The following is a 15,608-nucleotide window of genomic DNA, read 5'->3' on the forward strand; positions in this document are numbered from 1 at the left end:
AGTCAGAGCAGAAAGACGAAATATAATACCCTAACTGTTGAACTGTAGTCCAAGAACTCAGAGCTTTTGTCCATTCTCTGACCACTTCTTATCCTAAACTGGTTGTTTTATGTTCATGAGTTATCTACTATATATATAGATATAGATACAGATATAGATATAGATATAGATATAGATATAGATATATAGATACACACACACACACACACACACACACACACACACACACACACTACTTAAGAGAGTATACATCAGAATAATCTTTCTAATGTCCTAAATAGAGATGTTTGGAGAAAAAAGTGCTCAAAAATTTTTTTGTTAAAGAGATAATTACTCCATATTTTCAATATTCAAATAGAAAGTGGGTTTCCTGATGCCATCCTAAAATATTTTACCATAACTCTCACTACACGTTGCTAACCTTTATTTACTTTAAAAGATAAGCGGATGTGCTATTCCAAATGGAAACTCCTAAGTCTACCTTAAATAAATGCTTTAGAAAAAGACTCAATTCTCTTCACTACTCTCAAAACATGATGCTTTATGAGAGAAGCAACATTAAAGCTTTCCTACTGTAACATTCTCAGAACTGACCAAGTGAGTAAACTGAATACTGTAATGGTGGTGAAGTACACAATGTATCGTGACAATGTCACAAATTACGCTGGACCCCTTGTATCTGCTGCTACGGTTACAGAGGGAGAAAACTGTCATCCAAGAAGAAACATCAACTATAAAGAATGATAATGAAGATGGTAATGATGAGGACAACAAATAAAATCTCTAACAGGCACTGGTCTCAAATGAAGCTCTAAACTAATTAAATGAAGGAGTGTGTGGCCTGCCACTGATTTGTACTGTATAATCTGGATGATATTTTCAGTGGATTTAGAACAAAAATACGTGTTATTGTAGAAAAAGCACAGATCTAGAGTTAAAAGGTGCTATTGTATCCTAATCATACCTCCATAACTAACCATATTTTAAGTCAGTCTTTTAGCTTTGTGAACCCGTTTCCATTTCTCCCTGAAGTAATGGCTATAAAAATATTACAACACTATGTAACATAAAGAATATTTACCTTGGGGTGCCTGGGTGGCTCAGTTGGATAAGCGTACGACCTCAGCTCAGGTCATGATCTTGCAGTTAATGGGTTCAGGCCCTGCATCAGGCTTTGTGCTGACAGCTCAGAGCCTGGAGCCTGCCTCAGATTCTGTGTTTCCCTCTCTCTCTCTGCCCCTCCCCTGCACATGCTCATGCCCATGCTCTGTCTCTCTCTCAAAAAGAAATAAACATTAAAAAAATTAAAGAATATTTACTTTATGAAGTAATAGTATATTTAGAACATTTTGGAGGCACCTGGGTGGTTCAGTCAGTGAAGCATCCGACTCTTGATTTCAGCTCAGGTCATGATCTCATGGTTCATGGGTTCAAGCTCCACATGGGGCTCTGTACTGACAGCGCACAGTCTACTTGGGATTCTCTCCCTCCCTCTCTCTGACCCTCCCACGTGCTCGCTCGCTCTCTTTCTCTCTCCTCCTCTCTCTCTCTCTCAAAATAAATAAATAAACTAAAAAAAAAAAAATGTTTAAAGTAAAGGGAGAGGACCTTCCACTTCTGGCCAAGATGGAGTAACATGAAATAGACTTATAATCCCATCTAAAATAACCCCCACCCAAAAAATACATAAAAAACCAATAGTTTCAAGCCACTGGACATCAAATGATGATGGACTGAAAGTGAGGAGTTGGGAGACAAACAGCTCTATGATTACCCCCATTTATTGCCTTGTTGGGAGTTTCTAGACCAACATATAGGAAAGAGGATTTAGGAAGAGCCCAACAGTTTCCCTGAGCTAAGGAGACAGAGCTGAGAGTCTCAGGAAACCAGAGCAGCCAGAATCCACAGGAAGAGAAGAGAACTTCAAAGATCAAGGTTCTTCAGAGGTCCCCCTCAAATATTCAGCAGAGCACAATCAGTTCATGTGTGTGAGGAAACTACTAAAGTATATGTGTGTTGCTCCCACTAGCCAGACTGGAAAATTCAGAATTCATGGGGTACCAGATACTCAGGAAGGTCTGGCCCGAGTAATGGGAAATTAGCCTTAGACAGAACATGACTCCACACCCACCTAACAAATCATAAAAGCAAGACCAGAAAAAGATCAAACTGCTTCCAAGTAACTTAACTGCATCCAGAATATAGCTTAAAATTTTTTTATAACAATATAAAAATATTCAGTACCCAACAAGGTGAAATTCAAATATCTGCCACTTAACAATGATTACCAGGCACACAAAGAAGCAGGAAAGTACAGTCCATAATGAGGAGAGGAAAAGTCAATTAAAAACAACCCCAAACTGACAGAGATGTCAAAATTATCAAATAAGAGTATTAAAACAGTTATTATAACTGTAATTCATATATTGAAAAAAGTTACATAGAGACAATGAGAATATAAACAAAAAGACCCAATTCAAAATTGTGAACATGAAAATCATAATATCTGAGATGAAAAATACACTGATTGGGCTTAATAGCAGTTTGGATATTGCTAGAAAATATGAATGAACTTGAAGACATTGCAACAGAAACTACCTAATCAAAACACAGAGAGGAAAAAAATCCAAAAATAAAGCATCAATGAGCTATGAAACAATTTCAAGTGGCCTAATGTACATATAATTTGAGTCCAATAAAGAGAGAAGAGAGGAGAGAAAAGAAAGATTAGTTGGAGAAATAATGGTGAGAAATGTTTTAACTTAATAAAAACTACAAAAATAAGCTTAATAAACCGCAACCACAAGAAACATAAAACTACACCAAGAAGCCTCATAAGCAAATGGCTCAAAACCAAATAAAGAGAAAATCTTTACAACAAGTAGTAAAAAAAACTTTTTAAATGTTAGTTATATACAGAGATAGATACAAATGGCATCAGATTTCTTGTTAAAAACAATGCAAATGAGAAGACAATAAAGTATCATTTCTAAAGTACTGAAAGATACAAATGGTCAACGTAGAATTCTATACCAAAAAAATATCTTCCAAAGTCAAAAGCAAATAAAGATGTTTTCAGACATAAAGCTGAAAGAACAGCAGACCTTCACTACAAGAAATGTTAAAGCAAGTACTTTAGACAGAAAAAAAAAAAAAATTATACCAGATAAAAATCCAGATCTATACAAAGGAATGAAGAGCAGCAAAAATGGTAATTACATAGGTAAATATATATGGTCTTTGTCTATTTAAATCTCCATAAAATACAACTATTAAATAATAGTGATATTTAAGGTTTATAATATACAAAAATGTAAATTACAAGACAAAAATCGCACAAAGGCCAGGAAGTAAAAAATGCAAGTAAAACATTTTACAATTTTTATATTTAATGTTAAATGGTAGGGGCACCTGAGTGGCTCAGTCAGTTAAGCATCCAACTTTGGCTCAGGTCATGATCTTTGATTGTTCAGAGTTTGAGCCCCGTGTCAGGCTCTATGCTGACAGCTCAGAGCCTGGAGCCTGTTTCAGATTGTCTCCCTCCTTCCCTCTCTCTCTCTGCCCCTCCCCGACTCACTCTCTCTCAAAAATAAACATTAAAAAAATTTTTTTAAATGTTAAATGGTAATAATACCACTGAAAGTACACTGTGATAAGTTAAAGATCTATGTAAACTAGAAACTCTAAAATTGCCACTAAAATAACAAAAATTTAGCTTATAAGCCAATAAAGGAGATAAAGTGATATAATAAAAAAAAAATTCCATTAATCTGAAAAACAGCAGAAAAAGGAAAAGAAGGAACAAAGAACAAATGAGACAAGGAGAAAAAAGAGCAGAAAGATGGACTCAAACCTAACCATGTCAACAAACACATTAAATGTAAGTGGTTTAAACACTACAGTTAAAAAGCAGGCCATGTTGTCTATAAAGAAACACAGTTTAAATGTAAAGATGCAAAATGGGTGAAAAGTAAAAGGATGGGAAAATATACACCATGCTAATAATAGTAACCAAAAAATGCTAAAATGGCTATATTATTATAAACAAAGTAGATTTTCAAAGCAAAAGATATTATCAAGGATAAAGAGATCATTTCATGAGACAGGTAAAAACAAAAAAAAAGTCAGTAAGAAATAACAATTCTAAAGGTTTATGTGCCTAATAAGAGAGATTCATAAAACATGAAGCAAAACTAAAATACAGATGCAAGGAGGAATAAAAAAAATCCACAATCACTGCCAAACTACTCAGGAAAAGAAAGAAAATTCATAAATTATAAATAACAGAAATGGGAGAGGGGATATCTTTTCAAATCCTACATATAGGATATTAAAAGAAAAATAAGAGAATATTAAACTTTTTGCCAATGACTTTGACACAAACTACCAAAGTTCACTCAAGATGAAATAATAATCAAAAAAGAAAAACATCTAAATAACCCTAATCTATTAAAACATCTAAATTTGCAGTTAAGACCCTTCCCATAGAGAAAACTCCAGGTCCACATACTTTCACTAGTGCATTAGATCAAACAACTAAGAAATAATATCATTCCTACACAAACCCTTCCAGAAAACACACACACACAAAAGGATAACATGCTAACTCCACCATTATACTGTTACAAAACTGAACAAAGAACATTAACAGAAATGAAAATTGTAGACCAAAATCCCTCATAAATGTAACAAACTCTTAACAAATTTTAGCAAATTATATCCAACAATCCAGAAGAAGAATAATTCATCATGACCAAGTGTGGTCTACCCTAGGATCACAAGGTTGTTTTAAAATTCAAAAGTTCATGTACTTTGTCTTAAGAAAGTAAAGGAGAAAACTCATTTGTTAATTTCAAAAGCTGCAGAAAAACCATGTGACCAAGTCTAACATCATAAAAAATTTCTCAACAAACTAAGAAGAGAAGGTAACTTCCTTAACATCCTCCTCATCTAAGAAGAACCTGCAGCTAACATCATACTTAATAAAGACTGAATGCTTTAACCCATGGTTGGGAACAGGCAAAGATGTCTACCCTGACTTCTTCAATTCAACACCATGCTCTAACTCCTTATCTGTGCAATAAGGTAAGAAAAATAAAATGCACTGTCTCAAAAGAAGTGAAATTATCTTTATTCACAGATGACATTATTTTGGGCATATACTCTGAAGAAAGAAGGGATAAAAATTGGTAAGTAACCACCCATGTTAGAAAGTTAAAAAAAAAAAAAAAAAAAAAAAAAAAAAAAGCCTATTAAATCCAAAGAATGTAGAAGAGCTGACTTCAGTGAAGTTGGAAAAAATATGCACTAGAAAGGATACACAAAGACACAGTGGATTCATTAAAATAACTAATAAGGTCCATAAGCCCCTGATGAGACTGATCGAAAAAAAGAAAGAAGATACAAATGATTAACATAAGAAATAAAAATGGTGACATCACTACAGATATTAAAGAAATTTAAAAGATAAGATATTTTCCTAGGACAGCAAATTTAAAAGAACTGGAAAAATCACTGACTATGAATTAATGAAACAGACACAAGAACAGAAAATTTGAAGTGTCCCATGACAATGAGAGAAATTAAACCCAGAATTTAAAAACTGCCCACCAAAAAAACCTCTAGATCTAAATCCAACCAATTCTGCTGCACATTTATGGAAGAGATAATGCCAATCTTATTCAAATTCTACCTGAAAATAGAAAAGGAAGAAAGATCCCTTAATCAACTTTTTGAAACTTGAGTAATGTAATACTTTATAAGGGCATCAGAAGAAAGGACAACTTTCTTCTGGGAAAAAAATTATATATATATATATATATATATATATATATATATATGTACGTATATATACATATATGTATGTATATATACATACATACACACACTGCAACTATATAAGACAATAATGCATCACAACAGATTAAAAGGAAAAATTATATATTCATCTCAAGATAGAAAAAGCATGATAAAACCCAACATACACTGAAGATAAACACTTAGCAAAGGAATAATGGAGAGTTAATTTCTTAGAGATTACCAGTAAGAAGCATTTGGGAAATATCAGAATTATGAAAGCTTAGACATTTTCCCTTTGGGAAAACATTGGGAATAGAAAAAGTATCCCATATAATCCAACTAATCTACAAATAAAGTATTACAAACAATAGTTGCATTTAGCATGACTGCTTGATACAAGGTCAATATACAAAAATCAACTGCATTTCTGTGCCAGAGGCACAGAAAACAAAATATTCAATACCAGTTACAAGAATATTTTTAAAATCCATATCTAGGAATAAATCTAAAGTATGTAAGACCTCTACACAGAAAACTCTAAGAGTTAACATAGCTATATCAGACCTAAAAAAAATAGGAATAGGGCTGAGTTGAATATGTTAAATATACTGAATGAATGAATCCCACAAAGATACTAATTCTCCCCAAACTCACCTACAAATTCAATAAAATGGCAGTTGAAATCATAACAGGTTTTTGTAACAATTAACAAACTAGCTTTAAACTGACAACTGAGAAATTCAAAGAAACAAGCATAGCCATAACATGATTTAAGAATAAGGTGGAAAGACTTGATCTACTGAATACCAAGTTTTATTACAAAGCTACAGTAGTTAAGGCACAAGGATACACAAGCAAATCAATGGGCACAAACAGTCCCAGGAACAAATCAAATCAAAGAATATTTAATGGGGGCGCCTGGGTGGCTCAGTCAGTTAAGCGCTCAGGTCATGATCTCATGGTTTGTGAGGTTTGTGAGTTCAAACCCTGCGTTGAGCTCTGCGCTGTCAGTGCCTGCCTGGGATTCTCTCTCTCTCCAAGAACATTTTATTTATGCCAAAGGTGGCACTGCAAAGCAGTGGGGAATGAATCGTCTCTTTAATAAATCATGCTTGACTAATATGGTATCATATGGAGGAAAAAAACGAAACAGGACCCCTGTTTCCCTTTATACCCAGAACTGAATTCTAGGCAGATTGGAGATCTAAATAAAAAGGGGAAAACAAAAAATCTCCTAAGACAGAATGGCCTCGTGATATCAGGGTAACTTCTAAACAGGACACAAAAACATTAATCATAAATGAAAAAAAAATGTTATATTACATTCCACTGAAATGGAGAGTGCTGAATTTCAAAGATAGGCATGAAAGGCAAATAAATATTTACATATAACAGAGGGCTCATATTAAGGACAGTCACAGATCAACCCTTACAAGTCATGTTTTTAAAGACAACCTAATAGATACACAAGTTGGACAGGCACTTCACAAAAGAACATATAAATATGAGCAATATACATACAAAAAAGTGTTCGACCTTAATGGAAACTGGGGAATGTAAATTAAACATACGAGAGCCTACTATACACACACCAAGATGGCTAAAGTGAAAAAGATGGAAAATATTCAGGGTTGGCCAGCATATCTCACCGGTGGTGTATGGGAGTTCTTGCCCCATATCCTAGCCAATGCAGCATTTTCCATCTTTTCCACATTAACCATTTTGAGGGATCCGTATTAGTCACTCACTTAGGAAGACATGACAACATCTGCTAAAGCTGAAGATAAACATATGCAGAAATCCCACTTTTAGTTATAGACACAACAGAAGTACTCATAAGGTACATTAAGATCCAAATGCAAGAATGTTCATGGAATTATTTATGAAAAACAAAAACTGGAAATAATTCAAATGGTTATTGATAGGAAAATGGAGAAACTGTGGTCTATTCATTCAACAGAATACACTACTCCAATAAAAATGAACAATGAAAATGAATAAACTTTAGTCAGATGCAACATCATCGATAAATCTCACAAAAGAAGCCAAATACAAAACGATACATAACTCCACGCCTGACTGAATTTATATAAAATTCAAAACACAGACGAAATTAAATAGTGTTTAGGGATTTAAACTTAGATGGGTATAACTATAAAGGAAAGAAAAGAAGGAATTTCCCAGAAGTCAAGATAGTAGTGACCTTTGGAAGGGGGCATATGATTGGGAGGGAACATACCAGCAACTTCTGGAGCCCTGGCAAAGTTCGATTTCTTGTCCAACGCCATAGTTACAAGAGTGTTCAGCATGTAAAAGGACTCACTGAGCTAGATATTTCTGTTCTGTGCACTTTTCTGTACATATATTTCACACATACACAAGTATAAAGCTGTCCAACCAAAACTTTTCTATAACACACAGTTATAATAGTTTATATCAAGTTTAATCAGAGGAAGGGCAACAAGAGGGGTGAATACGTAGGGTTGGAATAAAGGATGGGAGGGAGTTGAGAATGTGGGAGCTTTTCTTCCATAATGGGAAGCCAATAGACAAGTACTTAAACTGAAAAGCGGGCATATATTTAAAGACAGTAAATACTAAATAATAAGCTAAGAGAGAAAAAAGTACTTGTCCTAGGGAAGGGAAAAATTGTAGATAAAAAGTTGGAGGCCTATTGTTTATCTAACAAATCTTGTAGAACTATTCACGGACTCTTTAAACCCGAAAAAACAAAACAAAAACAAAAACAAAACCTATGGAAAAAAGAAGACCCTGAAAGTCAGCATTTACAAGCAGAACCTTCAGCATCCCATCTCCTGCTCACTTCTTCACTTCTATCACATTCTGAGAGCCAGCATTAACGCTCGGCCTGAAGGGAAACTCTCAGCAGACCTGACCCCCAACTCTGGTTGCCTCATTTGCTACTCTTAAAATGAATATAAAAGATAATAATGGAAAAGAAACGCAACATTCACTTCCACCTCCTACTGAAAAAGAAAGCTAGAGACAAAAGTTAAAGTACATAATCATGTAAACAAAAAGAAAGGATTTCCACTTGTGGATTATAAGGCATGAGCCGCTGGTAAAGAGCAGAAGAGCTACAGTATGAAAATGTGAATTTCAACATTTCTAAATGTAGTTTAAAAATAGGTATCACTTTTAAACTCAGCACACACAATTAACACACTAGTGTTGTCAAGTTAAGGTGCCCCTAATGCATAAAAATTAGGTCAAAGACAGTACAATAAAATTATGTGAAATATGCTCATTTATCAATTTCTAAATAAACCTGATTTATTTTTAACTGACACCTTAATTATCCACATTTACATCTGGAATATAACAACTTTTCTCCCTTTTAACAATGTGAGACAAACAAAATGTTGTGATTACACATTAGCTATGCCTCCTGAGTTCCTACAGCTGAAATGTCAGGTCAATTACTTAATAAGATTTAATTTTACCTTGTTTAATCTGTCCTTGCACAATATTACTGGAAGTTGGAGGGGAACCCCTTGCCTTAGAAAGGTCTGGGGTGCTTGGTCGAGGTGGCCTTTAAAAAGAAGAAGAAAATATATATATACTTTCATATTTTCATAAATCTGAAACCATTTAAAATATTAAACTTCCTAGTCCCAAATGAATTGCAAAACACATACAGAACATTTTCAATTTACTTTTCAAAAACCAATGGTTTTTCCTGTGTCGTACCTACTAACATTTTCCTTTTCAAATTTCAATATATTAAATGATTAGCAAATATCAAGTAGAAGTTCGACAACTACAATCTGTGCTTTATGCTAGTTTAAGGAATATTTATGAATAGCTTAATGTGCTACCACTGACAAATAAATATCATAATTAGCCCTTCACTCTTCAATTAGCACGCTGAGATTTCAGCCCTTCCTCTATCACTGGTCAAACGAATTCGTGGAATACTTTGAGGTTAGAAGAATTCATCCTTAAAATCTGAAAAAGGAAGTAAGGCATGAGAAATCTTGGACTCCAGAGGCCATGTGTCTCATTTTGAATTCTAGCCCTACCACTTAACTACTTGGGTGACCTTGGACACATGACTTGACCTGAGTCTCAGTTTTCTCATCTGCAGTAAAAGGATAATAAAAGTACCTACCTTACAGGGTTAAGAGCATTAATGAGATAGTGTCTATAAAGTACTTGCAACAGAACCAGTTACAAGGTAAGTACTACTTAAGTATTTGATTTTTTAAAACTTCTCAATATGATCAACTCTCAATAAAGTATAATAAAACCAGTTTCAAAAGCTATCTTCATGACTTCTGGAAAATAGGTAATAGCAAATCAGGTTAGGCATTCCTGAAATACTAAAATAATACTCTCCTACAATTAAAAGCTGTTTTCTCTTTTCCAACTGAAAAATTCTGACTATACTTCTCACAAAATTCTGAAGCCAATTACTGAACACCTATCTTTCATTATATATGTCAGAGAGAGAAGAAGCATTTCAAATACACATTTTGAATTAAGTATCAATGCAAACTTTAGGTAGCTACAATCCCAAGATTATATTCACCAAAGACCTAGTCTATAATTCACTCATTAAAGCTGAACTGATACCTACTCCCTTGTTCCAAAATTTTTTTGGAATAGCTACGTTGGATCTGAGTGGTTAAACTGTGCGATTTTGTCATGCTTTAAATCATGCATATTGTGTTTTCAAATTTAAAAGGGAAACACTGAGATAATACAATAATGTTAAGGTGGGGAGAGCCAAAAAAATAAAAACAAACAGCGAGAAAAATAAAACAGGGTTTTTGTTTTGTTCGTTTTTTTGAAATGTGATAATAAAATCAGACTATCATGGTCACACCTGGTAGGACCCTTCTTCATATGATCACCAATAAACGTTGCGTTGGTCATACTCATTAACGTATTTGCCAAAGATATGATAGACAGTAGATGCTGGGTGGTGACGGCTCGGGACACTCCGTAAGTTCCCTTTCCTGCGCCCTCGGCTGCTGGCAGCTTCCTTCCTACTTCTGCTTTCCCATGTGATAGTTTACGAGCAGGCTGATTATAACCAGGAAGCATCAATGACATATGACCTCCTCGAGACAGGAGACCAAAAGATACTGTGCAATGGGGTTTCAGCATTCCAAGGCGATCAAGACAAACTTCATCCAGAACTTCATTTAAACCCCAGGCGTGAAGACAGGACATGAACAATTTTGCAGTGTCCATTGTTAAATTATATTCTAATAGGGTCAATGGCTTAGATTTGCTGGCCCGGTATTCTGGATCGCTTTCTTCCCTCCTCTGCCTCATTATCTCCTCATCCTCCTCTTCATCATCAAGGAGATGTTCCTTTATGTTCTCTTTGATGGTTTCTTTCACTTGTTGGAAGAGAACTGCTGCTCGTTTTCCAGTTAGAAAAGAGCCCCCTTTGTCTGAACTGCCAGATGCTTTTTGCAAATTCTCTGGGGAAATAAGCGCGGTATTCGGCCTAGAGGCTTCTTCAGTCAAGAGTTGAATAATCAACGCTTCCACATCAAAGAAAAGCACATGTATGTCCGGATCTGTTAGGTTTGTCTTTATTGCTTGAACCATCAGGGAGTTATGGGAATATTTAGGTAAATTCCCCTGCAATAAACATTTAAAAAAAATGGTTATAATATAAAACGTTTAATTTCATACATCCATTAATGAATAATAAATAGTGGATTCTGAATGCTTATCAAGCTGTCTTTTTAGGTACGTCTATCATTAAAAGCAACACATGAACTTTGCCAATAGGCAGCATGTAAAAGATATGAATTTATATGAGAACTTTATGCTGAAATAATTAGAAAACTGTCCATTTTTAAAACAAGAAAATTTTGTTATTAAGCAGGGAGTTTTTTTTACTCAAAGAACAGACTAAAAATAGTTTCAATAACTTCTGTGCAAATTCTGTCTCTGGGAATGAACTACTGGTCTACCTGACAGAAGAGGCCACTTGTCACTCATGGCAACTCATCCCTTTAAGTTGCTGTATCATCAAATTCCACCTTCTTCTACTTTTCCTTCACATTCTCCCTGTTCACAGATTCTTTTCCCTCAACAGACAACGGGCTCAAGTCTACCCAGACTCTAACAAAAAGTGCTATCCTTTGACCATGCCCCTCTCTTCTACTGATCTCTCTCCCCCCTACAGCCCCTATTTCCAAATACATGGAAAGGAGCAGGGTAATCCAAGGCAACTCTCAGTCCCACTCCTCCTCGAGCTCTTTGGAGTATCTGACATTGTTATTTTTGCTGGGTGAGTGACAAAGCATAAATCACAAAAATAAAAAGCTCTCCCAGCTTCCTGGAGAACACCTTCCCGGTTAGCCTTCTAATTCTGACCACCCTTCTCAGTCAGCTGCCTTGAAAACTCATCCTTGGGGCGCCTGGGTGGCGCAGTCGGTTAAGCGTCCGACTTCAGCCAGGTCACGATCTCGCGGCCCGTGAGTTCGAGCCCCGCGTCGGGCTCTGGGCCGATGGCTCGGAGCCTGGAGCCTGTTTCCGATTCTGTGTCTCCCTCTCTCTCTGCCCCTCCCCCGTTCATGCTCTGTCTCTCTCTGTCCCAAAAATAAATAAAAAAAACGTTGAAAAAAAAAAATTTAAAAAAAAAAAAAAAAAAAAGAAAACTCATCCTTCCTTCCACTTTAGGACTAACACTTGTATGCGGATGGCTCCCTAATTTCTATCAGCAGCCAGACCAGCCTCCTGGAGTTTTAATCCTCTAATCACACTGCTTGTATCTAGATGTCCCATAGCACCTCATCTTAATATGTGATGACCAGCCTGCCACTGCAGTACCTCCCAGACCATCAGTGGAGAATCATTCCCCTTCCATTGTGTCCCCACATCCAGACCCTTATTTTCTCCTCTCAGCGGGGTTCACTGCCCCTAGTCTCTCCTTATTCCAGTCCACCTCCCTGGAGGCACAAGACTTCTTTCTGATGCACAGATCCAATCACATCACTCTTCAGTCGAAAAGCTGCCACTACTATGGGTTATGAGGAGAACTGGAAAATACAGGTTAAAAACTAAGTCAAAATACAGATGAATAGATTTGATCTCAAGATGAGAAAGGGCTTTCTAAACATACTTAAACTTAAAATTCACTACTATAAAAGCAAGAGGCAAGAAACAGGAAAATGTGCCAAAAATAAGACGGATAGAGTTACATTCTATACAAATATTTCTTAAAATCAGCAAGAAAAATACTAATGCCCAAATAAAAGGGGAATACCGTAAAGATCAAGGACACCTCCCAGTAAAAGAAACAAAGAATCAATAAATATAGGGAAAAACCAGCTCAAACTAGTTGTCTGGGAAATAACCGTTAAAATTCAGCAAGTGGTGCTGGGAAAACTGGACAGCGACACGCAGAAGAATGAACCTGGACCACTTTCTTACACCATACACAAAAATAAACTCAAAATGGATACAAGATACCATTTATAAAATCAGCACACAGTAAACACTAAAAACTACTTAACTTAGCTACGAGTATAGTGAAAGTCAAACCCACATACTGCAGGCATGAATTTAAACAGGAAACTTCTAGAAGAGCAATGTGGCGAAATACACTGCAAGCCCTTAGACTGTTTGATCCAGTGCAGTTATTTCTAGAACCCGATCTTACATAGTCAGAAATACAGACAAGGATTGATGTACAAAGATGCTCGGTGAAATGGTAGCCATTATTTTAAATTGAAACCTAAGGGGGCGCCTGGGTGGCGCAGTCGGTTAAGCCTCCGACTTCAGCCAGGTCACGATTTCGCGGTCCGTGAGTTCGAGCCCCGCGTCAGGCTCTGGGCTGATGGCTCGGAGCCTGGAGCCTGTTTCCGATTCTGTGTCTCCCTCTCTCTCTGCCCCTCCCCCGTTCATGCTTTGTCTCTCTCTGTCCCAAAAATAAATAAAAAACGTTGAAAAAAAAAATTTTTTTAAATAAATAAATAAATAAATTGAAACCTAAGTAATCTAACAATAAGGAAACAGGTAAATAATTTAAGGGTAGCCATATAACAGAATAAATACTGCAATCACTACAAATCATGCTTTCTGGGCACATTTAACCACATGACAAAATTTCCTGTTCCAATTTTAAGTGAGATAAAATTATACACACACATACACACACAGTATGGTTCTGATTTCATTTTTTTAAATTTATTTATTTTAAGAGAGAGAGCACACATGGATGAGAAAGGGACAGAGGGAGAGACACAGAGAATCTCAAGCAGACTCCAGGCTCAGCACAGAACCTGACAGGGGGCTCAATACTACCACCCTGGGATCGTGAGCTGAGCTGAAATCAAGAGTCAGACGCTCCAACGACTGAGCCACCCAGGCATTTCATTTCTTTAATGCTTAAATACGTATTTGAGCATGGTGAAAGACACTGGGAAGAAATACATGAAAGTGTTAGTAATAACATTTTGTGATGGAATTACAGAATATCTTTTCTTTACATTTCTCTATATTTCTTAAAAGGTATATAGTCAATATATATTATTTTCATAATAACATTTTGGGATGGAATCACAGAATACTGTGATTCTGTGAGAATACTGTGATAATAACATTTTGTGATGGAATTACAGAATATCTTTTCTTTACATTTCTCTATATTTCTTAAAAGGTATATAGTCAATATATATTATTTTCATAATAACATTTTGGGATGGAATCACAGAATACTATTTCTTTATATTTCTCTATATTTGTTACAAGGTATATAGCCAATATATAGGATGTTCATAATTAGAAAATAAAACTCTAGGAGGAAATACAAAATCTTTCAGCACAATATTCAAGGCCCATTACAGTTTGACACTGAGTACTTTTCCAGCTTTGACAAATCGGCTCCAGCACCATAACCACGGTCCCTCCCCCATTATTCCCATTATTCCTTTTATTTATTCCTTTACCCAAAGTATTCTTCTTTGTTCTATTCTAACCCCTGTTCTTCCACCAAGCCCCGAATTCTCCCAAGGAAAGTTACTTCACAATGAATTCAGTTCCCATGACACTTTATATCTACTATACGTCATTAATGTGTATGTCTTGGCTATATTGCTGTAATTATTTTATATATTTACACTTTCCTGTCTTCTATGGGAACTATGTTTTACTCATCTTATGTAACCTGATCAGAGTACCTAGCAGAATGAACAAAGAACATTATAAAAAGTTGATAAAATTATTTTAAATTGTTAATCTACTCTTCTATCATAAAATTGTAACAAATCCCCTTTAACTCGTCTCTCTTCTTTCTCCATCCTTCTCCCATCTGACTATGTTTCTTTCTAGCTGAAGGGGCTTCGACAGTGTTTTATAACCCAAGGATACCATCTTTGCCAAGCAAAAACTTCTCTGCAAAGCATAAAGTGTCCTCCAAAATATACTACTGCTCCTCCAATGTCATCTCTAACCACAACCCCTATATCTTTTACCACAACCCAATTAAACCACTTGAACCTTCCAGAACCATGCACTTTCGAGCGTTTGCACCTCTGCACCGTTCGTGCCAGGATGATGCTCTTTTCTCATTCTCCTCACAGCCCCTCAAGTCCTACTTTAGCCACCCTTCAAGAAGCATTTCCCAGATGTTAACTAGAACTACTGTGGTGACCATTTCACAATATATACAAATATCGAATCATCACATTGTAAACCTGAAACTAAACTAATGTATGTCAATTATACCTCCATTAAAAAAAAATCTTAAGAAGTCTCAAGTGGCTGCTCTTCCAAAAATTATTTCCATAATCATTACTAATTCTGCCTCCTTTGTTTAA

At 35.7% G+C, this 15,608-nt stretch overlaps 1 protein-coding gene across 4 annotated transcripts in view; it reads right to left on the reverse strand.

The window, feature by feature from the left end:
- Positions 1-15,608, reverse strand: part of WDR7 (WD repeat domain 7) — a 357,356-nt gene that overhangs the window by 242,946 nt on the left and 98,802 nt on the right. For all 4 annotated transcript variants that reach the window (XM_058691984.1, XM_058691985.1, XM_058691986.1 and 1 more), the window contains 2 exons: positions 10,649-11,418; positions 9,264-9,352 (listed from right to left, as the gene is read on the reverse strand). In XM_058691984.1, the coding sequence (XP_058547967.1) occupies positions 9,264-9,352; positions 10,649-11,418 (859 nt within the window). The remainder of the gene's footprint in view (positions 1-9,263; positions 9,353-10,648; positions 11,419-15,608) is intronic.

This window comes from Neofelis nebulosa, chromosome 11 (genome assembly GCF_028018385.1).
Source record: "Neofelis nebulosa isolate mNeoNeb1 chromosome 11, mNeoNeb1.pri, whole genome shotgun sequence".
In the NCBI taxonomy this organism is placed as follows: domain Eukaryota; kingdom Metazoa; phylum Chordata; class Mammalia; order Carnivora; family Felidae; genus Neofelis; species Neofelis nebulosa.